Here is a 25,318-nt window from a genome sequence, read left to right as displayed (position 1 = left end):
ATATATATATATATATATATATATATATATATATATATATATATATATATATATATATATATAGTGACAGATAGAGGGCGCTATTGTCCCCTTGAACCCGCAGACCACATGTTAGACACCAGGTAAAAGTCCCAATGAAGACTTTTTTATTATAATAATGTGCACAAAGAACCTCCACTATACACAATAAACAATCAATACAATAATCAAATACAATAATCCTCCACTCCCAAAGGCTTCACCACCTTTCCTTACAACTCAGCTCAACTTACTGGGGTTTTCCACAGTCCTTTTATATCTCTTGACCCAGAAAACTCCTTCTTTTCTTCAGCCCGGAAGTACTTCGCGTCTTCCGTTCCCGTGACTAGGGAGTACTTCCGGGCTATCTGGAAAATACGATTCCCTGTGCCTCCCTGCAGCGACCCCTGGCGGCCCCAACGATATCCAGCAGGGCTGTGAAGTAAAACTCCAAGGTCCATGATGTCCTGCTGGAATCTGACGGCTTGGGGGTATTGGCCGGGATAAACTGCCGGCCATATATCACAATATTTATATATATATGCGGCAATGCACTGTATCAACTTGACTTGACTTGACTTTTTAAATTATAATGATAACTGAAATCACAAAAACAGGACTGATCATAAGTTTACATACCCTTGAATGTTGGGGCTGATCATATACACACACAAGTTGACACAGACAGGTTCAAATTAAGGGTAATTAATGAAGAGTGTCCACACGTGTAACTTCTTTGATTGTAACCCTTGTCTGTGTATAAATAGTCAATTTAAATTCATGCAGAGCTGCACTGACTTTGCTGGATACCAAGCCAAGGGGAAAGCAAAAGAGTCATCAAATGACCTGCAAGGAAAAGTTGTTGAATTGTATAAATCAGAATATGGATATAAAAAAATATCCAAAGATCTGAAAATGTCTGTCAGTAGTCTTCAAACTCTGATAAGAACTGGAAAGTTAAGGGGCTCTGTTGTTACCAAACCACGGTCAGGGAGACCAACCAAGATTTCAGCCACAACTGCCAGGATCATTTGTCAAGCTGGTAAGAAAAACCCACAAGCCACTTCAGCTGAGGTACAGCCTTCTCTGCAAACAAGTGATATTGTTCTTTCAACACAATAATGAGGTACAAAAATGGGCTGCATGGTCAAGCTGCACGAAAAAAGTCTTCACTGTGCCAATGCCACAAAACAGCCCACTTACAATATGCCACGCAGCATCTAGAAAAGACTCAAAACGTCTGCAACAAAGTCCTTTGTAGTGATTAGTCCAAATTTGAACTTTATGGTCACAACCATAAATGCAAGGCCCATAACAAAAAGTACACCATCCCTACTGTGAAGCATGGCAGTGGATCTCTGATGTTCTGGATTGTGAGCTACAGCGGCACAGGAAACTTAGTGAAAATTGATGACAAGATGAATGCAGCATATTACTGGAAAATATTGGAGGACAACTTGCATTCATCAGTCTGGAAGCTGCACATGGGACACACTTCCATCTTCCAGCATGACAGTGATCCAAAACACAAGGCCAAGTCGACCCTTCGGTGGCTACAGCAGAGTAAAGTGAAGGTGCTGGAGTGGCCATCACAGTCTCCTCACCAGAATTTCATTGAGCCACTTTAAGGAGATCTCAAATGTGTAGTTCATACAAGACAACACAAGAATTTACGGGACCTGGAAGCTTTTTGTCAAGAAGAATGGGCAGCTCTACCACTTGAGAAAGTCAAGGACCTCCTCCACAGCTATCACAAAAGAATGCATGCCATCATTGATGCTAAAGGGGGCAATAAACAGTAGTAAGGGTATGCAAATTTTTGATGAAGTGCTTTCTCATTATTTACCTTATCACTATGTTTTGTTTAATGGTTGTGCTGGTCTGTGGTACCTAGTGTGTGCCTAGTTTTACTTGGATTCCATTAAAGGTAAATGAAATGTGTTTTGCCTGATCAGTCATCTTTTACTAATTCTGAAAGGGTATGTAAACTTATGAGCACAACTCATTTGACAGCAAAATTTGATGTTTGGTAACTGCCACACAGTCCACCGAGGCTCATGCCAAGGCTGTCTTAACATATGGGCACAGACTGGGGTCCCCAGGAACATAGGGGCCCACCATGTTACTGAGGCTTATGTATGTTTCTGTTTTGCTATCAAAACAGGGGCCCTAGTGCACTACTTTGCCCGGGGGACTATGATGCTGGTAAGGTGGGCCTGTTTTGTTCTTGTCGGCTGTCCTGTTTGGTCGTCCACTGAGAGTGAGTGCAGTTCATATATATGGGGGCACCAAAATCTTTTAAGCTAAAGCTCTTAATCTGGCCCAGGATAGCCTCTCAACCCAATAATGGCTGTCTCTTTTGTGGTCACTACTCCCAGCTTAACTGACCTTCCCAATTTTTGCAGGTTCTCTGGCTGTGTCTGTAGCTGACATGACAGCACCTGTTGTCGGCTCTTCAGGAGGTGTATATGCACTTGTGTCTGCTCATTTGGCAAATGTTGTCATGGTAAGAAGTCTATTTTTGAACCTGTCATTGAAAATGTTGTAGTGTTCACACTTTTATTCAGCACACACACAAACCCTTTGCTCCTATAAGTGCCTGCTGTTGCCATCCCAATCCTAAATCATCACCTGCTGCCTGAAGTTGCCGAGATAAGCTCCAGCTCCCCACCATCCTGTGCTGAAAAAGTAAGGTGTGCAAAGTGGATGTGCATGTACAGCACCATAATGTACTTTCTGCATTATTTCACATTTTGTACAGTGAATGTTAATTAGGTTTTAAACAAAAGTCTAATATTGGGGAGGCAGGGGCCTAATTGAAGAAATAACAAAACTGTGATAATTATCTTGTTTATTTACATTAGATGGACACTCTGTACCCATTGTCACTTGCAAAAAAGTGTTTGCCCCTTTGGGTTCAACAATAGGTATGGGACTTTAGCCTGTATAACGGCAACCATATGTTTCTTGTAGTAAATTAAGATTAGACTCTGACAGCACTTTGGTGGAATTTGGGCCCACTCAACTTTGCCAAACTGCTTCATCTGGGGGGCTGTTGTGGATTTTCAAGCAGTATCTGCTCGTTTTAAGGTCCTGTCACATTACACGAGTTTTCCTGTGAGATTCAGTCACCAACTTCATCTACATAATCTTAGCACGTCAGAGGCAGTAACCAGCTGTGGTATAGCGGGTCCACGGCTGGGAAATCAGGAGCCCATTTTAAATAAATAAATAATTGAATGGCCGGCTTGATCTCCATGGGTGTGTGAGCTCACGCAGCTGCAGGAGGTTGGTGAAGTAAATGGAGAGGAGATGTACCCACATGTGAGGGTGCGGTCTGCCTCAGAGGTGCCCAAGCAGGCATATAAAGGAGAGCCAGCATGAGAAAAGAAAGAGGGAAAGAGGAGAAACTAGCCTGGCCAGTGAAAGAGAAGGGAGGAGAGACACGATGGAAGTTAAAGTAAGAAGAGGAGCATTAAAGAAACGCAGAGGTGGAGAGAGATAGAGAGAGTGTCTGCGCTGAACTGAGAGTTGTGAGTCTCGGGGCTGTAGGAGCCAGAGACTGTGGAAGTGGCGCTCCTAGTGAGTGTTTCTTAGTCTGATTTGCTGTGTTCCCGCGGATGCTTAGGGACTGGCGACAGGAGATGTATGCAGCTCAGCGTGGCACCCCATGATTGTCAAAGGCCAGCCAATGGGTGACTTGAGCTGGGATTTGAAGGTTGATTGCACCTGTCGTTGGGCATCTTCTCCTTCTGCAAGGTCTGGACAGGATAAAGGGAGGATATGCCAAATTTATGAAGGAAGCATTGGGGCTCATTTTCTGTCAGGATTTTCTCTAGTTTTAACCTCCGATTTTAATGGGTTTATTTAATGGAAATTTTAACCTTCACCTTGACCCTGTTTTTATGGATTATTTAATGACTGCACTGTTTTGGACACTGTTGTTTTGAATTGTTTTAACCAAAGCACTTTGGCACCTTTATGCACTTACCTACCCCTTGCTATGTGCGTGTGTTGCGTCCTCATCTGCTGGCTAATCCCTCGGATACATTATCAGCAGTAGCAGGTTCATGCATGGGGCTGACCTGCACCATCACACCACTAGTTGTGAACACTAGTCTGACATCTCTTAAGTCTAATAATCTGCACCTTGTCCAGACAGAATCAAACAGGGATGGAGTCTGTGTGTGCGAGAGCTGAGAACCAATGAGCACAAGCAACCAGAAGGACAATACATAGAATGCATGTACGGGGAATAAGGAATGCATGTGCTTTGAATCTCGCAAACACAAGAGAGGCTTCTCTGTCTGATGTCTCGTGATTTACATACATGACAGAAAGGAAAAATTAAAAGAAGGCAGAGACTGCAGCTGAATTCACTGTACCTGTAAAGCATTCATAAAAAAACAGCTCTGCCAGGCAGTGTGCTACTGTCTGTCAGAAAAAGGGCCAAGCATGTGCTGGAATGTTGTCACAGAGCAGTATATTTTGTCACACCCTGTGATTTCTAATTGTGCTATCTGACATCCTCGGGCAACGAGATCAGCAACTGCAGTGGTCAAGTTTCACATCCTGTCTGAGTAGAAATTGTGTTATGTGTCACTGGTGCAAAGCTTTAACACAGCATATCATCTATACTAATAAAAGGCAAAGCCCTCACTGACTGACTCACTGACTCACTGACTGACTGACTCATCACTAATTCTCCAACTTCCCGTGTAGGTAGAAGACTGAAATTTGGCAGGCTTATTCCTTACAGCTTACTTACAAAAGTTAAGCAGGTTTCATTTCGAAATTCTACACGTAATGGTCATAACGGTCGACAACGTCCGCCATGTTGAACTTTCTTATTTATGGCCCCATCTTCACGAAATTTGGTAGGCGGCTTCCCTGCACTAACCAAACCGATGTACGTATTTATTTTGGTGGTATGACGCCACTGTCGGCCGCCATATTGAATTTTCAAAACGTCACTAATTCTCCAACTTCCCGTGTAGGTAGAAGGCTGAAATTTGGGAGGCTCATTCCTTACAGCTTACTTACAAAAGTTAAGCAGGTTTCAATTCGAAATTCTACGCATAACGGTCAACAACGTCCGCCATATTGAATTTTCTTATTCATGGCCCCATCTTCACGAAATTTGGTAGGCGGCTTCCATGCGCTAACCGAAACCAATGTACATACTTATTTCGGTGGTATGACGCCACTGTCAGCTGCCATATTGAACTTTCCAACATCACTAATTCTCCAACTTCCCATGTAGGTAGAAAGCTGAAATTTGGCAGGCTCATTCCTTACAGCTTACTTACAAAAATTAAGCAGGTTTCATTTTGAAATTCTACGCGTAACGGTCATAACGGTCAACAACGTCCACCATGTTGAACTTTCTTATTTATGGCCCCATCTTCTTGAAATTTGGTAGGCGGCTTCCCTGCACTAACCGAAACCGATGTACTTACTTATTTCGATGGTATGATGCCACTGTCAGCCGCCATATTGAACTTTTCAACAGTCTTTGTTACTTATGGGCCCATCTTCAAGAAATTTGGTACACGGGTTCCCAACGCTAACTGAATCCTACTTACGTACACATATACGTCCATAGCCTGCAGCTTGGTCACCGTGTGAGGTGGCGTTGGGTCCCCCATCCCAACGCCTCCCACATTGTTGGCTGCCTGCCTATATAAGACCGTCCGTCACTCTGGTCTCTACATTCCCTTCCTTGCTTCACCACAAGATTCATGTCTCTCTACTTATAACTACAGCCTTTATGTTTAATCCACGGCTTCTCCACTGTTTTATAGTTTGTTTATTACAATTATAGTTATTGTATAGGTATTTTAGACTTACTTTAAATTTCTCGGGTACCCATTTCCTTTATCATTCCAACCCCTATTACCATGTCTATCGAGGTGATCACTATTGATCAAAGAACTATCACTTACCGAGTGGTTTCCATGCCCGTAGATGGCACCTACCTTTTTATTCTCTTTGTTACATATTGCACGGCCATATCAGGCTCAATCTTGATATCCGGAGGAACATTGTGTCTTATGTATTGAATGACTGGGACAGGTTCAAGGTGTGGACTGATGACGGTACAGGAGATAATTATACTACACAGGAGCACTAGAAGAGTGAAATTCTTAAGCCCTTCACCTATGCATCTGCATGTGAGTTGATGGCTGCCGCTGAATTGTTCGGTTGTCGCTTTCAAGTGTACCGAAATGGCCAAATATTTTACACCTTTGGACAACCGCCAATGCCTCTTAAACATCTTAGATTCACGGGTGACGATTTCAGTAGTGGACACTTTGATGTTTATGAATGTTTAAACTCATAAAAGCTGGATGTGAAGTTATCAATGAAACTGGTTTTATACTTACAACGCTTGACAGATGGCGAATGTCTCTTCAACACAAGTCCTACAAATACTGTCGTACATGAAACTCAAACCGATTATGACAGCAGCAATCCAAGCTGTGAGATTTGAAACAAGATTACTGTTCACATGGCCAACTGTACATTGCATGATCAAGAGTAAGCTCAGCGCACAGCTTGGTCATATTACAACTGGAGGGCCGAACTGACAACGTGGCATACAAAGAGATCCTTAACAAATAATTATTGGTATATTTTCCCTCAGTTTAAAAAGGTTTAATTTTCTTCTTAATAAAAATTTTAATGATGTACTTCGCCGCTGGGAAGCGCGGGTATTTTGCTAGTCTATATATATAATTCACTAAGGGCATGCAAAACACTGAGCGCAAGCAAGACACTGAGGGCACGCAAGACAGTGAGCGCAAGCAAGACAGAGCCCCGCCCGCCAACTCTAAGACCATGGGATATGCTCGACAGAGCCCCGCCCACCAACTCTAACCCTCCTACCACTTCATGGGATACGCACGGCAGAGCCACGCACGCCAATTGTAACCGTCCTCCCAAGTCCAGCGTCACTCTCGAGGCATGCAACAACTCACCAAACACAGCCTCAGTCGCTTTCGTCTGTGCAAAAGTCCACATGCACCTCTGAGCCACGTTGACTTTACACCGCACGCAAGACAGAGCCACAATCGCCAACTCACAGAGCCCCGCCCACCAACTCCAACTAAGGGCAAGCAAGACAGAGAGCACACGCAAGGCAGAGAGCCACGCCCACCAAGTCACAGAGCCCCGCCCACCAACTCTAAGACCATGGGATACGCACGCATTTAGTGTATAAATGGATAAAAATAATTGCATGTAAACGATTCGCCAAAATCTGTTGTATGTAAACGATACTGTTTAAAATGTTATTGTTTTTTCATCAGAAAACCCGGTTTGCACGTCTACCTGTATTAGTTTAAATGGCACTATTACCACTCGCAATAGGGCAGACGCGCTGACTTATTGTGTCGACTGGGCAACACAGTGAATGCGGCGTCTATCTGTATACAGTATGTCTGTGTTTTCCATAGCCTGCTACAGGAAGGTACTCTCTCGACCATTGGCATTTGTTTCGCTCCTTGCTATTTTCGTTATACTGCAACAGTGGTTTCCTAAGCCTTTGTTATACTGAATTCCTTTCTCACCGTTTTCTGTTCCTATTCTTACACTGCCATATGCTACGGTGGGCTTCGGATAGTTAAGATATATATGTAGACTTCTGTTAGATTGTTGATGTAGTGTAAATTCCCTACATTATGATGTAGACCCCCTTATGTGATTTGGATTTTTGTTCTTCTGTATGAACTATGTGGGCTTCCACTCAGAGTGATGCCCTGATATTCCCCTCTGGTATAGAACAGAATACATGGTTTGGTCAGTAATGGCAAGCTGTCCAGGTCCTGATGCAGCAGTGCATCTCCATGCCCTGACATTACCACCACCACCACTATGTCTTACAGCTGGTATGAGGCTGTATGACTGGTGGTACGCACAGGGGCACCCTGAGTGGTTGTGCTAGATAAAGCTGCATCACAGAAGAAGTGACCATATATGCCACTGATTAAGGGAAATTTCCCTTTAGTACAGAGGTAGAACTGGTGGCCTGCAATCCCAGCTTTGTGAGTTTGTGTTCCATCTCTGCTGTCTTGGGGTGGGTGGCCTGAGAGGGTTTGAGAGTGTCAGCCCTGAGTGAACTCTTCTAGTGGCAGGTTGTAACTGTGAAATGCCTTCTTCCATCTTTGGTATATTGTCCAAAGATGCTCTGCTTTTGACTTCACACATAGACCATTGTCCCCTGAATTCTCGAGGATAAACTTTGTGGCAAACCTTTCTTAGCACTCTTAAAAATAGAGATGCCAGACTGGTTCTTCAGAGGGATGCTAAAGGGGAAACCATTTTTGGTTTCCAAAAGATCCATCCATATGAAGGTTCCAGAAAGAGCCTTTATGTAGTTAGATTCATGACTGACTCCATACAATAAATAACCATGACTAGATAGTAACAGATTTTATGAAATACCTTTAGGTCGCTGATATTAAAAGGACTCTTTCTGCACATAGTAACACAGGTTAGGTTCAGGTTTCCTTAAGCCGTATGTGGTAGCCTACTATACAATTTAATTTTTTACACATTAAGAAGTTTTTCCAAGCACAAAGTTCCAACTTCATATGCAAAGATCCCTTCCCAGAATTTAATGCTTCATTGTCAAGCAATAGTTCTATGAGGAAACACACCCAGTAAAGAACAATAAAATGCCATTAAAGAACCAGTGTTTTTAAGAGTGAGTACGCTGGTTGGTGCCGCTGTCTCACAACTCCAAGCACGTTCTGATCCTAGTATGGTCACTGTGTGCTTCTTATTTACACGTCATCTTTGTTTTTTTTTTTTTAATGACTGTTCCAAGTTTCCTCCTGCATTCCTAAGATGTTCACGGATCTAAATTGACCCATCATGTATGAGTGCGGTTGCATGCATGAGCAAGTGGGCTTTTCTATGAATCTGTTCTCTTTGCAGGGTGGGTTGCTACATTGCTAACCCAGTCCTACCAGAATAGTAAAAGAGTAGTGGATTTCAGATGTCACTTTATAAAATAAATTCTGCAACAAGATCATGGAGAGGTGGTCGGAAACGTATTACCGGCAGATGTCACACAAACGTTAGAAAGTTTTTCTGCTGTCAAAGAACCATAGACACATGGTGGAGAGTTAGAGTGTTTAGGGATCTTCAGATCTCAACTTGATGTTATTTTGGACACTCTTGGTGAATAGGATGGACAAGCTTGTTGGGTTGAATGGCCGGTTCTCCTTAACAATTGTTCTAATTAGTTCCAACTCCCTGTGATTCTGAAAGTGGATGAAGTGGTTTTGTTAAATGGATCAAATGATGCTCTTCATTCTGCCATTCTAACATGGATCCAATTTTTGCCCAGCACTAGACATGAATACTGTCCATGGTTAAAGTCAAAGAGGCCTGCACTTTCTTACATGCTGTGTTTCTTTGCGACTGGGTGGAAATCTATATGTCTTTTGTTTAGCGGGGTTTTGCCATGGCAGTGAATTGTGGAAAGATTCTCCGAAAGAAGGAAGGTAAAGCTGCTAGCCAATGTGACTGTGTGGAGCCCCATGAACCTCAGATAGCTTTATAACTCTGTCTAGAATCCGTTTTGATTGTGACTTGATGTGACAGTGTCACCTTCATTCTGATGATGAGGGCCTAAGATAGCAAGATTTATATTTGGCAGGTTGTCCTAAATAATTCCAGCTTATTCAGACATCTCACTCTAATTATCCCCCATTACTAGCGTTACCCGACTTACAGCAGCAATGACTTCTTCACACCAACACACAGCAGCTTTTTTGGCGTCATCTTTTTTTTTCATCACAGGTTCTCCTCTGAATGCTACAATGCACAATAACATGACTGAAATTTACTGCAAAAATATGCAATCATGCAGAAAATCTGCTTGACTAAATACTTACTCACTGCACGGCATATGTTCTGCGGTGTTATTTGATGAAACATTTGTAAATATGGCCCGAGATCTGTGCCCATCTGATGGAAAGTGTGTTGTTGATTTTAGTTCTTTCTTATATAACACTCCGTGTTCATTCTTTGAACAGGCTGCTGGTGAGCAGCTTATGTCATAACTGATTGTTGGCAGAGCTGCATTTAGGTCTGGTGCATAGCAGTGGGCGATACAGATTGAGTATTATTAATATTATGATAATTTTGAAAGAAAGAGTACTTAATCGTGACCATAATTTCACTTTAACTTTTTGATATATTGTGTTTAACAGTCTGATTGTGTCTTAACCAATGAGAACCACTGCTATTCAAGATGACCACCTTGAGTGTTTTTGTGTTTCTGACTGGCATGCTGAAAAAGACAAATGTGGTTTTTTATTTGTTTCAAAGTAAAACAAATTCAAACAATACACTGTACATACAATCTGATATGACTGGCCTTTGAGGGTTTAAAGTGTTGTCTGTTTTTCAAGTATAACTGCACACACATACTGTACTTACATGATACCCAGACTGACTGGTCTGTTTTTTTATTCCTAACTAGGGGGCTTTTCCTCCTCCTTGCTTTGCTAACCAACTAACCCCCCAAGGCCTGCGCCAGCCACTTCACGTCTCTGCCACTCGTGTGTGTGGATTTCACTTTCACCAAACATTAAATCTTTTAATTCTCACTGATAGGCTGCTTCATTGGGAAGAAACACTAATTTTCCCTGATGGCAACACGAATTAGACGATCTCTGACTTAAAGGTTAAATCCAAACAATGTATTTGATCTCTTTTCGCTGTTTCGTCATTTCACCGAGTAATAATTTCTCTTTGTTTGCGCAAATGCAATCTTTACTATAATTTTTTGAGACTTTTGAATTCCATTATCTCTAACCTGCTCTGCATGTGTATTGCGCCAGCGTTTTTGAATTCTTTACGACTTTCTACTTTGTCATCTACTCTTTGTCTTTTATTTCTGGCCCCAGGCGTGGTTAAATCTCTTGGCACAAAGACTCGTCTTGCGGGACATGAAAATATCTCTCTGAAAAAGTCACATCTTGTCCCAGGCTAAAAAGTCTTGTCTTGTCCCAGGATTTTTTTATTATAATAGAGAGATATACATGAAGCTGCTTTATTTATAATTTGTGCAGCCACTATGTTGTATTTTCATGGGCAGTGAGTATTAACTGGAAAAATGTAAATTGCATTTTGTTTGTTTTCTAAATTGAATTGTGGTTGTGATTTTAATGTCTCTTTATTCCTTTTGTGTTTCTGAACTGCAATTAGGGTTACTGACAGAATCTGATCTAATGGTTTGTGTGTGTGTGTGTGTGTGTGATATATAAGTCCACACCATTAAACTGTCCCTTCCAGACTTTGCACGATTCCTCATTCATACACGGTAAGAGCACTGGCTACTTCTCGTTCCAAAATGTGACGCACTTGTGCTTTATTAGGGAAGTGCTCGTCATTTTTGGGATTTGGAACATATATGTGAAGTTGTTCCCCAATGGTGGGTTTAATCAATGATATTTTGGTTTAGGGCCAAAATTTGTCCCCCTAATTTAGTGACTGCACCTGCAATTTATTTCACTCCAGCCAGCAGGGGGTACCATGTGGCATGCTGGTTAAGGCTTTGGACCTCAAACTTTGAGGTTGTGGGTTCAAATCCCACGAATGACATTGAGTAAGTCACTTCACTCACCTGTGCTCCAATTGGAAAAAAGAAATGTAACCCGTTGGATTGGTTATCTTATCTTAAACCAATTGTAGCTCAAATATTGTAAGTTGCTCTGGATAAAAGTGTTGGCCAAATAAATTTAAATAAACAGACATGTAAGGCCTCAGTATGGCAGAGGCTCATTGTGTCTACACATTTCAGAACATACTTCTATTTTATTTTTTTGCAACCAAATTATTTTTTAATAAAATGGAAATACATCAGATGGATAAAATGAATGATTTCAAATACTGCATATAAAAACAAACAGTAAAGGTACAACACCAATCTCACCTTGAGACAGCAAAATAATAAAACGAGAGAACCCACATTATAGACTAACCGCTAACCACACAACATGAAGCCAGCTTTGAATTAGACAGTTCAAGAAGGACAAGAATGTAGAATGAAGGCGTTCTGACTGAAGGTGTAGAAGGGCCAGGACATCTCCAGTGGGGTGCTGTTATCAGCTTTCCTGCGATGGAAGTGGGTGAGAGAAAGGGAAAGGGAAGGAAGAGAAGGAAGGCTAGAAGTGACAAAGGAATGAGGGAGAAAAGGGTTGTGGAAAATAATTTGGCCTCATAGTGCCAGAGGGTAGCTGCACGAGGACAGTCCCATTTGGGGGCGCTTGCTCCGTGGGATTGTGTTATTTTATAAAAATGCAGGACACGCTTGACTCTGTGTATATACCCCTTCAGTAACCATGGAAGAAACAATCAGACAAGAGAAATATGGTGCAGATATATATATACATATATATATATATATATATATACACTGCATATTGCTTTGAAATGCAGCTTTCACTCCCACTTTACAATGTGGTATAATCCTTTATACATACTTACAAATCTAAGCTGAAGAGAAGCCATTGGAGCAGCACAATCATCATCCAGCTCTTAAGCTGGGAAGTGCAGGAGTCACGCTTCTTGCAGACAGCTTCTGATTTCTAGAAGGTCCCTCACCATTATAAACACTGAACTGGCCTCTCTGATGATTTAAGCGAACAAGATCATCAGAAAGACCACCTCAGTCCTTGGGGTGAAACTGGACACTGTGGAGGTGATAGTAGTGTGGAGGATGCTGGCAAAGGTCTCATTAATTATGAAGATCCCACCCTATCTGCTGCATAAATTGCTGCAGGGTGTAAAGAGTGCAATGAGCAGCAGACTGCTCTCCCACTGCTGCAGGAGGTAACCTTTTCGTTGGTCTTTTCTTCCTACTGCTATCAGACTGTACAACTCTGGGCTTTAATTCATGTATCCTATAATGTGTTACTTCATGATTTGTATGTGTGGGATACCAGACTCTGTAATCACTGGCACTTTACCCATCACTGGACATTTGATCTGTGCTTACTGGTCATCATATGTATCACGTTTATTGCATATATTATAATACTGTGATACTGCACTGTATTTATTACTGTGGATTGGTAATACGCCACTATCTTTGGTATTTTATGATTTTTATTTCACTTTTCAGTTTCATTTTATATATTTTAAGTGTTTTAGTTACTTATTCTATATGCACTTATTTTAATTTTGCAGTGAGCTGCTGGAGCACCTAAATTTCTCTTTGGGGATTAATACAGCCTTACCTTACCTTACCTTACCCTATCCTTTCTTTTTTTATCTTTTCTAATCTTCTCTTATCTTACCTTTTCTTTCCCACGCATTTTGCATATTCAGTGAGCTTTTTATGAAACTTGCCAGTTGTGGGTAACCACCATCTGAGTTTATTAGAACATGAGAACAATCTATATGAGAACAGACTATTCAGCCCAACAAAGCTCACCAGTCCTGTTCACTTAATTCTTCTACAATAACATCAAGTTTTGAAAGTCCCTAAAGTCTTACTGCCTACCACACTACTTTGTCACTTATTCTGTGGTTCTTCTCTGTAAAGAAAAACTTTGTAATGTTTCTTTGTGTGAAATTTACCCTTAACAAGTTTCCAACTGTGTCCCCATGCTCTTGATGAACTCATTTTAAAGTCACCGCCTCGATCCACTGGACTAATTCCCTTCATCATTTTAAACACTTCAGTCAAGTCTCCTCTTAATCTCCTTAAGGCTCAGCTCTTTTCATGTTTCCTCATAACTCATCCTCTGTAGCCCTGCAGTCAGCCTAGCTGCTCTTCTCTGGACCTTTTCTAGCTCTGTTAAGTCATTTTGTAGCCTGGAGACCCAAACTGCACACATGACTCCAGATGAGGCCTCACCAGTGTGTTACAAAGCTTGAGCAAAAACCCCTTGGACATCAAGGCACTATATAACCTGACATTCTGCTAGCCTTCTTAATGACTGCTGAACACCGTCGGGAAGTTGATAGCCTTTATGTTACATATGGACTGTGCTCTTCTAAGACCCAAACAGCATCTGTTTTCCTATCTGTGCACAGTGTGCCTGCTCTAATCACTCATGGCGTCTACCTGAAATTAACGAGTCAGGTCTGCTTTAATCAAGATGCTTGTCTGAAAAAACTACTGTTACATCAGCTGCATTAGGCTCTCAAATCACAATTATCAAATATTTATTTTTTCAATTCTGGTTACAACACACAACAGGGAGTTGAAGAGGGCAACGGTGACAAAGGGGGGTCTGGTTCTAATCCCATGGGGTGGTGTATCCAGGGAAGGGTTAAAATAATCCACGGACAAGTTTAAATTGCGTGCTCTGGTGATGAAGATTTCGGAAACAGGCTTAGGTAAAGGTTTGTCAGCCAGGTTGATAAGATAAGAAGAGGACCCCTCCTTTTATATTTACTCAAGTGACCTGTTCTGATTGACTCCTGGCACATAGCTGTAATGAGCAGTGTGGAGTTACACATATTGCAGGTGGTCTCTGTCAGTGTTCATGGCCTGGTAGGATGTGTTAAGTTGCGTGTTGCCTCTTCCTCCTGCCACTCGCTGCTTCATAAACCCACTACTCGTGTGCCATGCCCTGTTCATTCTCTAAATTACACTTTTTAAAGGTTTCTTTGCCTGCTACCTTTTCTTCAGTCTCCTGCTTCAAGGAGATGCCCGTAGCGTTGTGTCAAACATCTGTATGCTGCCTCTCACTCTCATCTTCAGACGCTATGTACTTTTTAACCTTGACAGTTCTCTCTAGACTTATTCCTGGCAAAGTCCCTGCTAGGGTTTCCTTTCCCATTAAACATTCATAGAAATGCAGGAACGCACAAGGCACCCTTCTTAAAGATTTTTCTGAGACGTTAGCCGTTTATTAGAAGGCTGTAACAAACAGCCAGCTCATACAGTAGTGGTGGTCTGCTGTGCTCCGCGGTCAGCCATTCTCTTCTAATCTGCCATAGAGCCCACATTTATGTCTCCCACCTACTCTTATTAAAATACTAGGGGGCTCTACCCCCTGCTCACTTCGCTCGCCAACCCCCGTGGGGGCCCTACGCACTCGTCATTTCCTGGATCTGCTGCTTGCGGCGAAGCGTGCTGTGCTTTTGCATAAACACGAATATCAACTCTGTCTCTGAAACTATTATCGCTGCCAATTCGTCACATGCTGGTTTATTATATATGCGAGCGTGATCTTCCGGATTCATATAGAAATCCAAGGAAACTTCTTTTCCATGTTTTTCAGATAAATTTTGTGTAAAGTGCGATACTTTTGGACATATGGATTTGTATCCATTATTGGCTGTAGAATTTCTAATACGTCTGATCGTTTAACTCTTTCAAATCTATGTTGCATCGCTTCCTGTGATCATAAATATAAACCTGACCGAATTGTGGTTTCTTTGAAATTAAACTTGTAGTAGCTCTGTCATATCACCTATGTCCTAATATTCAATATCTTTTCGCTGTTCTGTTATTTCACCAAGTAATAATTTCCATTTGCTAGCGCTAATGCGATCTTCACTATCAGTTTTTTGAGACTTTCGAATTTTAGTACTTTCATAATCTCTAACCTGCTCTGCATGAGTATCATGCCAATGTTTTTGAACCTCTTTACGATGTTCTACTTTGTCTTCTACTCTTTGTCTTTTCTTCTTCTACTCTTTGTCTTTTATTTCCGCCCCCACTTGGACCTGTTAGGTTTTCAATTCATCTCTTGACACAAAGTCTCGTCTCGAGGAATGTGAAATTATCTCTCTGAAAATATCTCGTCTCATCCCAAGATTTTTTTTATATAATAGAGAGAAATGTGTATATTAGGACAGGGGTTTTCAAATTCAGTATTGGGGAACCCTGTGTGACTGCAGGTTTTTGCTTTGACCAGCTTCTCTTTCTAATTTGACTCCCGGCCTAATCAAAAAGCTGTTATTTCTGTTTTTATATCGTGGGGTCAATGCAGAAATCTGGCAAATTTGGCAAACTTTTTGAGGATGTACCAACTAGGATGGGCGATATATGCAAAAGTATATATCATGATATTAAAAAAAATTTGACAGTTATGGTATATATCCCCGTGACCCTGTAGTTAGGATATAGCAGGTTGGATAATGGATGGATGGATGGATGGATGGATGGTGTATATAATGATATAGACCATCCATCCATCCATTATCCAACCCGCTATATCCTAACTACAGGGTCATGGGGGTCTGCTGGAGCCAACCAAGCCAACACAGGGTGCAAGGCAGGAAACAAACCCCGGGCAGGGCGCCAGCCCAAAAAATCTAAAACTGTCCTCCTGACTTGCATTATTAAAATGATTACTGAAGTCTTTTTTTTAAACCTTGACATCAAACAAGATGTACACTGTAATTAAACAACTCAAACTGAGAAGCAATAAAGCAAATTATATATACTGTTTTAGAATGAAGCCTGCCTTTCAGCTATAAAACTCCTCAATAAAAAGTACACATTGTGCCACCTGGCATATAATTTTTCACCCAACTTGGAATACAAAATGTCATGTACAGAACAATTTAATTTCAAAAAGGATTCCTCACAGCTGTGCGAAGTGACAATTAATTGTTGTTACCAAAATGAAAACACCTGACAAGTAAGTCGAAACGTTTTTCACCGATGACGCATATCTAGGACGGTCCATAAAGATGTTTCAAATAATGGTTTTGTTATTCAGTACATTTCTTAGTCAGAGTTTTGAATCATTACATACAATTGGGTCCCTTAACCTGAAAACTGCACTCTGACCCCCAAAAGGTCATGTGTAAAAAAACAAAAAAACCAATTTCCCCTCAGGGAATAATAAAGTGTCAGTCATTTCCCAACCCGCTATATCCTAACACAGGGTCACGAGGGGTCTACTGGAGCCAATCCCAGCCAGCACAGGGCGCAAGGCAGGAACAAATCCCTGGGCAGGGCACCAGCTCACCCCAGGGCACACACCAGGGACAATTTAGGACCTCCAATGCACCTAACTTGCATGTCTTTGGATGGTGGGAGGAAACCCACGCAGACACAGGAAGAACATGCAAACTCCATGCAGGGAGGACCCCAGAAGTATACCCGGGTCTTCTTACTGCGAGGCAGCAGCACTACCACTACGCCACCATGCCGCCCATAATAAAGTGTATCTAATCAAAAAAAAAAAAATAATAGTAAAGAAAGGCAGCATCTTTTAATAACATGAGCACCCTGTAATTAGATTTCAGAGCGGAGTAATGAGTTGTTGTGCATGTTGGTTGTTCTAAGTCACAATTACATCTATTGTGACGTCACTTACTAACAAAGCATTCTGCAGGGGAGATAATCTGCACATGACTTGCACTTGGAGATCAGTGAATGGCCAAAAGCCCAAAGCTTTTATTACAACACGCACATTCAGAAGTGCTGTCAGAGTTTACCGTTTATACAAAATTGTCACCTTTGTATGCTTCACTGTCACTAGCCATTGCTGAAGAACTGTCACCATTGTAACCTGACAAGTCACTTTCTACTACATGAGACTTGCGCTCTAGTGGCTGGTATTCAGCTCTATTCATTAGCCTTCCTCCGCCATGACATCCATCACTGGAGATGCATAAACCTGACTAGTGGTAGAGAGCTCATAGAAAGGACTGCATCAAGTATGTTTTTTCATGTATATCTTGACTAGTCATTCCCCACGGCATCACCCATGTATTAGTGGAACAGGACAGTGAGGAGGGTCCTTCCCAGCTCTCTACTCCTGACGTCAATCTTCTCTGTCTCCTCGGCCCGCAGCCTCTGTCTTGGATTAGCGTGAATATATCGCTCCTGCAAGACAACTATGATTCTTAGCGCAATGAGAGAAGTTGCAAAATCAACCGGAATGTTCAAGCAAATAATTAAAAAAAACAAAAGATCTAAATTATTTAAGTAGTTCTCTCGTTCGTTAATTAAGTTTAGTTAAGGCAGAAGCGTGAGTGAGCAGGACCCCGTAGCCCTGATGAGTCTCTCTCTCGAATTCGCGCTAATAAATCATTACCGCAAGCAAACTGTGATAGTGCGATGAGAAAGTCGCAAAATCAACAGAATGTTCAAGCAAACTATAGAAAAAAAACCTGATCTAAATCCGTTAAGTAGTTCTCTCGTGAAAAGGGGACAGACACTATAAAAACTATAAGAAATTTTGTGCTTGGACGACGAAATGTTTTAAACCGTTTCTTAGCGCACACCTATGGGTAAAAAAAAATGGGTAACCTACATTCCAAATTTCAAGTCCTCATGGTCCAGGAGATTTCAAGATGAGTAAGTCAGTGGTATTTAGCTTATATATATATATATATATATAGATTCATTTTGGGCCCCCCGTAGCCTGTGGGGCCCTGGGCTGCAGTCCACTTTAGCAGGTCTCCAGATCTTTGCCTCAGTGTTTTGTACATTAATAAATACAAAATGCCTTATAAATGCAAAGATCACATTGCTGTGCTTTTCTGAATGCAGAATAAGAGCAGAGAGGAAAGAGCAGCGAATGAAATGAGATCATTGAGAAGTAAAATAAGTCACTGATTGTAAAATGACTTTGGAGTCCGAGAGTCACTGGATTCGCACTTTCGAAGTATTCAATGTGTGCACTTCTTCATGTTTTATTGCATTCATAAGTTTGATCAGAATATCTGCTGTGGACGAGCACAACATCTTTCCTTTGAAAGGGAAAATAAAATTCTACACATCCTTATTAAGGGGCAGCACGGTGACACTGCTGCCTTGCAGTAAAGAGACCAGGGTTTGCGTTTGCATGGAGTCTGCATGTTCTCCCCATGTCTGTATGGGTTTCCTCCGGGTGCTCCTCCCACAGTCCAAAGACATGCAAGTTAGGTGGATTGACGATACTATATTGGCCAGTGTGTGTTTGCCCGGTCTAGGGTTGGGTCCTGCCTTGTACCCAATGCTAGCTGGGATAGGCTCCAGCTCGCCCCAGTGACCCTCTTCAGGACTTAACAGGTTAGAAAATAAATGACTGACGGACTGACTGACTGACATCCCCAACCTGACTCAATATTTGGAAGGGGGCCTTTGGCAGGCTCAGCAACCTTTCGTTAATTACAGTTTGGGAGCAGCAATTTTAGAATGAACTCACCACCTCAACGTCATTTAATAAGGCGTCTTGCAGGCCCCCTGCTCAGTCAGTGCTTAGCCTGCGACTTCAGCCGTCTGCTTGTTTTGCCAATGATGAAAAAGCCATTAAAATAATTCTGTGTATGTTCTTTTTCCAGAACTGGTCGGGGATGAAGTGCCAATTCAAGCTTCTGAGGATGGCGGTGGCACTAGTTTGCAGTGAGTATGGTGGTGGGGGAGGGGGGGTTATAAGGTGGCACGGGGTTTTGGAGAAGCTGAATAGCAGATCTCTAGATTTTGCCATCTTGGAAGCTCCTGGCTGAATTTACTCTACTTGGCACAGAATGGACAGGAAGGACCCAGGTTGTCATTTCTGAATTTTGTCCATTATGTACAGTCATGTGAAAAAGTAAGTACACCCCATAATTTATTTATTTTTTTTTTGTTTAAACATGTGTGAGCGTATCAAGATTTGATCTTCATTTAAATGGTATCTTTAGAAAAAAAATGATTTAACTCAGGGGTGCCCAATGCGTCGATCGCAATCCAACGGTAGATCGTAAAGGTAGTGCAGGTAGATTGCGTTGCATTCAAAAAAATTTTTTTTAAAATTACATCCTCCCTATGGCATTTGCCACTTGATTGACATACAGGGCGTCCAGTCTGAGATCTCTTTTCATCTAACATACTGGTCATCCCGCACACACGATCAAACGAGTGAGCTACTGCAAAACTCCGGCTATCGAAGTGATCTAGTTAGCCTTCCAATTTATATCGACTAAAGAAGTGATTAAAAAAAAAATGTTTGGGAAGGGTATGGATGTGGAATTGGAAGAGGAATTTTTTTCTCACAATGTCACAATCGAAGTGCTTTTGTTTGATCTGCCAATCTATCATTGCTATTCCAAAGAAGGAAAATGTGGAAAGGCGCTTTTCAACTGTTCATAAAAACTACGAAACTGACTTCCTTCCGAAAAGTGATCTGAGAAAGAGAAAGGAGAGGGAACTAAAATCGCAGTTAATCGGACGGCCATCATTTTTCACTCGGCTGAATTCAAAAGCTCCTTGACTGCATTATTCGGCTCTACTTATTTATACGAGTCAGCCTTTTCCCCACATGAAGATTATTAAATCCAAATACTGTAGTGACCATGAATGTATTGAATTGTTATTGTGCCATAAAGGTTATTCAGTTATGCAAGGTACGACAACGTATTTTTTATGTATAAAGTATAATTCGTATATATATATAGTAGTAGGCATTCGTCCATCTCGAAAGATGATGTTTGCGCTCTGGAATGATCTTCATTTGTGTTTTTGGGGGCAGCGTCTGGAGTGACTCAGCAGTCCGATCCTAGATCGACAGTCTCTTCTACAGTGGCTGCAGGTGAAGCTGGATGGGGGGCCCGAGTCCTGTTTCTGCTGTCTCATTTTTCTCCTTTGCCTTCTGGTTTCCATCTGTTGACTGCGATGTTGCTCACCCCTCTTGATGCCTTCATGGACAGTCTGGCGCCAGGCGTTCCGGTCATCAGCAAGCTGTTCCCAACTGTCAGGGTCGATGCCAGTCAGCTTGAGATCGCGTTTACAGACATCTTTGAAGCGAAGATGTGGGCGACCAATGGGGCGGTGTCCTGCGGCCAATTCACCATACAGAATGTCTTTGGGTATGTGTCCATCTTGCATTCTATGCACGTGGCCCAGCCAACGTAAGCGTCTTTGGCATAGAAGGAGGTGTATGCTCAGTGAGCTGGCTTGATCAAGCACGGCAGTGTTGGTGACTTTGTCTTGCCACGTGATGTTAAGGATGCGTCGGAGGCAGCGAAGATGGAAGCTCTCGAGGCGGTCTTCCTGCCGGGCGTAGGTGGTCCAGGCCTCACTGCCATACAACAGAGTGCTGAGAACGCATGCATGATATACCTTAAGTTTGGTATTCTGTGTTAGATGGTTATTGGACCACACACGCTTGCTCAGCCTGGCCATGACGCTGGCTGCTTTGGCGAGCCTCTTGTCAATCTCGTTGTCGAGAGACAAGTTGCTGGTAATAGTGGAGCCCAGGTATATGTATTTATCGGTGGTCTCCAGCACTTCATTGTCGATGGTGATAGAGGGTGGAGCAGAGATGTCTTGACCCATGACGTTGGTCTTCTTGATGCTGATTGTCAATCCGAATTCCCTGCATGCCTGGGCAAAGCGGTCCATTAGCTGCTGGAGGTGTTCCTCTGTATGTGACATTAGGGCAGCGTCATCAGCAAACAGCATGTCCCTGACAAGGACAGTGCGAATCTTGGTCTTTGCTCTTAGCAGGGCCATATTCAGCAGCTTTCCGTCACTCCTAGTGTGTAGGTAAACACCCTCGGCAGAGCCCTTGAAAGCAAAGTTTAGCAGCATTGAGAAGAAAATGTTGAATAAAGTAGGTGCTAGGACACAGCCCTGCTTATATATACTGTATATATAGAATTTTTAATGTAAGTAGATTGTTTCGACCTGGCCATTTTAACGTAGCTCGCAAACAGAAAAAGTGTGGGAACCCCTGATTTAAATAATAAAAAAATGAGCATTTGAATTTGCAATACTTTATTCAATGAAAAATGAATATACCACTTCCATCTGTGGCACTCGTCTATAATGAAGGGGTGTTGCCCTTCAAGTCGGAATTTCCTATAACTGTCTAGCAGTCGCAGACTTCGACTGGGAGAACGTTTGGCCCACTCCACAGTTTTTAAAGAATCCTTTAAACTGTGTGATGTTCGAGGGGCGTCTTCTTGCTCTGCCCCTTTCAAATCCACCCACAGCATAAGAACAGGATTCAGATCTGGGCTTCGACTTGGCCATTCCAGAGAACTCCATGTCTATCTTTTCAGCCATTCTTTGGTGGATTTACTGGTATGTTTAGGGTCATTGTCAGGTTGTGAGCTTCAATCTTCTGCCAGATGGGCTCACATTATCCTCAAGCACCCTCTAGTATACAATGAAGAATTCATAGTGGATTCTGTGACGGTTAGCGGCCCTGGCCCTGATGCAGCAAAGCAGCCATAAACCGTAACATTTCCACCAGCATGCTTTATATCTGCTATCAGGAGCTTTTGGTGAAATGGCGTCTTTGGTTATTGTTCATTTATGTCGTCTTGTTCTGTGGCCAAATAACTCTCATCTTTGACTTGTCTGTCCAGAGTGCATTTTTCCAGCAGTACTGGTCTTTGCTTAAATTTTTTCTTGAGGAAATTTGACTTTCCCTGATGTTCTTTCTGGAAAGCAAAGATTTCCTCCTGGCACACTTCCCATGCAGCCTCTTTCTAACAGTAGACTCATATACTTTGACATCAACAGGGGACAGAGCTACCTGTAGGTCCTGTGATGAAATTTGGGGGCTCCTAGAGCTACTTGTAGGTTTTGTGATGAAATTCGGGGGCTCCTAAGAGACTTCTTTTAGCATTATATGGTCTGCTTTCCAGCTGAACTTGCAGGGATTGCCCGGCCTGGACAAGCTGCCTGTTGCTTGAAGCCTTCTCCACTTGTAGATGACCTTCCAGACAGCAGAGTGATTGCTTTCTAATTACGTGGAGATTTTTTAAATTCCTTCCCAGACTCACATGCCTCTATAACCTTCTTTCTGAAGACCTCAGAGAGCTCTTTCGATCACCTTCTTCAATGACAAAGAGCAAACCAAGCTAAATGTGTGAGGTTTAAATAAGAGGACAGGTTCAGACGAGATTCTCTCTAAAGACGTTCTAGTCATTCGGAATTGATTCAGTGCACCCGATTCTAATTTTAGGTAGCTGAGGTGGTAATAAATGTAGGGATGCACTTACATTTTCCACATGCAAAGTTTGCATTTATGTCTATCTATTATAATAAAAAAAAAATTTGGGTCAAGACGTGATGATCTCGGAGAGACACTTTGATGTCACGCAAGATTAGACATTACAACCTTAGGAAGCAAAACCTTTGCCTTGACTTGCGGTCAAGGACAGCAAAGGACAGCTGCTGTACAGGCTTTTAAATGATCGACGTGCAGCTCAACAAGCAGAACACGCAGCTCGGCAGCAGCAGCAAGCCAGCAGCTGATCCGTCCACATCTCCTTAGCGTGCGTTCAGCCACCCATTCAAAACGATAGCGACAGAGATGTGAAGTGGCTGGTGTGTAGCGCGCCCTGTGGAGGGAGAGGGGGTGAACGAGTGAAACGAGCAGGGGGCAAAGCCCCCTAATTTATTTAAAGAATGTAATGAGTTACGAAACGCAAATGTGGCATGATGTTTGTTTTATTATATCGCCTTTATTTAAAGATACTGTTTAAATGAAAATCAAACCTTGAAATGTTCATATATTTTAAAAATGAAAAAACATTTCATGGGGTGTACTTACTTTTTCACATGCATTCTGGCTAATGATGGAGTCAAGGTGATGCTCGTTTCTGAGCTGGGTTCGAGTTTTACTCTGCATGTCCTGAAAGAACTTCTCATGTATGTCACATCATCTGACCACCCAGTGGCAGCAAAGAGAGTTGATGGCAGGCAGACTGTTAAGACTTTGACCTGGCCCTGTTAGTGTCTGAGTGGGACACCGAAGGGTTTCAGCTAGGCCTTCTCGGGTGCCAGCAGTGTGTTATTCTGATGGGTTATCTTCTGTTTCTTTTTGCATAGTGAGTGCCGAGTTTGGAAGAGCAGTCTGGCTGCGCTTCTACCCCTCAGTCTTCCTCCTTTGCCCCAACCCCAGCTTTGTGGCTCACCTGGGCGGGGTGGGAGTGGGCATCACGCTGGGAGTGGTGGTTCTAAGAAACTACGAACAGAGACTTCAGGAACAGTCCGTATGGTGGATCTTTGTCTTTGTCTATGTTGTGTTTCTAGTGCTGTCTATTTTCTGGAATATCTTTGCCTATGACCTACTTGACATAAAACTACCACCAGATCCTTAAAGAAGAAACTTGTAAATCCTGAATGTCAAGTGGAGGATCCTCCTTGGGACTGAAAAGTGGTGAGCAGTGGACTTCTGTTTCACATTTATTACTCTGGGGTGAATAGAGTTTAGAAATTACAAAAAAAAATTCAGGTGCTACCCATTGCTCATTGTGTATCACACATAAACCTGCAAGTGTTACTGCTATGTCACGAGTGATTGGCATAACAATGAAAAAGCACATCAGTCAAGCATGTCAGTATTACTGGCATATACAAAGTTGGGTGCGACAGAGTGGAATCTTGATGCCACGTAGCCATTAAGCACTTAGGATCTTCCTCTCCTGAGATTTATGAACAGAAGGCGGTCCGCTGACCTCAGTGCTGCTGTACCTTTCCAGACTTGGATTGCACAAGTGTGGGCTGAGGACCATTGGCATGAACATTTACTGTGCATGAGGAAGGAAACCTTTGATGTGGCTCCACCTGGTGGTGCACGGAGGGCTTACAGAACTCAAATACCTCTTGCGGTCTGCTGCTCGCAACTGCAAAACTATTTAAGGTGCCTGGTGGTGAACCCAAGAGTGGTAATGGCCACACCAAACACCTCCTGTGAGCTTAATTCATGTTTGGGATTCAATAAAAGGCCCAATGATGCGTATTTGTACAGTGGAAATATGAAGTGTCAACAGTGTTTTCTTTTTGGCCTATAGTTTGCCAACCGCAGGCTGCATATGTTGGATTTAATTTATTATTTCCTGTCACTGTGTTGCTTGTATATGAAGCCTTGCTCTTATTTGTACAGTTAAGGAAGCTAGAACTGAAGGGCTACAGCAGAGTATCCATAAGTATTCTGTATATTTTGTATATCTGTAAATATTGGAAGCTATTAAAATCTTTTTAAATAAAATCCTCTGCTCATTTTTCCTTTTTTTTTCAGCTCCCTTTCTCCTAGTGGCTGGTGATCAAAATCACGTTTATGTCATCAGCGGCTGGATGGGCTGGGGTGTACCTGAATGTTACTTCCTCTTTGGTTCCATTTCTATTCTTTTTCAGTTAATTATTTCCTCTTCAAGTTGTTTCCATTATTTTTCATCTGCCCACATTTTAACACTTTAGCTAATGTAGTAAGTTACAGCACCTCCAGAAAGTATTCAGACCCCTCCACCTTTTTCACATTTTTTTTATGTTGTAGTCATATGCTAAAATCCTCATCAAAAATGCAATACTCTCTGAATGATAAAGTAAAAAACAAGATTTTAGATTTTTTTTTGCAAATGTATTAAAAATAAAAAAGCAGAACTA

General features: G+C 42.1%; 1 protein-coding gene across 1 annotated transcript; it reads left to right on the top strand.

Moving 5' to 3' along the window:
• The first annotated feature begins 657 nt into the window (after positions 1–657).
• Positions 658–24,923, top strand: LOC120517293 (rhomboid-related protein 3-like). The gene is made up of 3 exons (XM_039739498.1): positions 658–2,524; positions 19,279–19,339; positions 23,762–24,923. Exons 1-3 carry the CDS (start codon positions 2,450–2,452, stop codon positions 24,031–24,033), a joined length of 408 nt encoding a protein of 135 aa, XP_039595432.1. The 5' UTR covers positions 658–2,449; the 3' UTR covers positions 24,034–24,923.
• Positions 24,924–25,318: the final 395 nt, after the last annotated feature.

This window comes from Polypterus senegalus, chromosome 17, assembly GCF_016835505.1.
Source record: "Polypterus senegalus isolate Bchr_013 chromosome 17, ASM1683550v1, whole genome shotgun sequence".
Lineage (NCBI taxonomy): Eukaryota > Metazoa > Chordata > Cladistia > Polypteriformes > Polypteridae > Polypterus > Polypterus senegalus.
This window is presented reverse-complemented; position numbering and strand designations above follow the sequence as displayed.

What these genes read in the sequence shown, in the direction of transcription:
- LOC120517293 (XM_039739498.1), top strand. Translation starts at nt 2,450, where the DNA reads ATGACAGCACCTGTTGTCGGCTCTTCAGGAGGTGTATATGCACTTGTG. An exon ending in ATTTGGCAAATGTTGTCATG is followed by an intron (nt 2,525 to 19,278) that starts GTAAGAAGTCTA and finishes TTCTTTTTCCAG; the next exon opens with AACTGGTCGGGGATGAAGTG. An exon ending in GGCGGTGGCACTAGTTTGCA is followed by an intron (nt 19,340 to 23,761) that starts GTGAGTATGGTG and finishes CTTTTTGCATAG; the next exon opens with TGAGTGCCGAGTTTGGAAGA.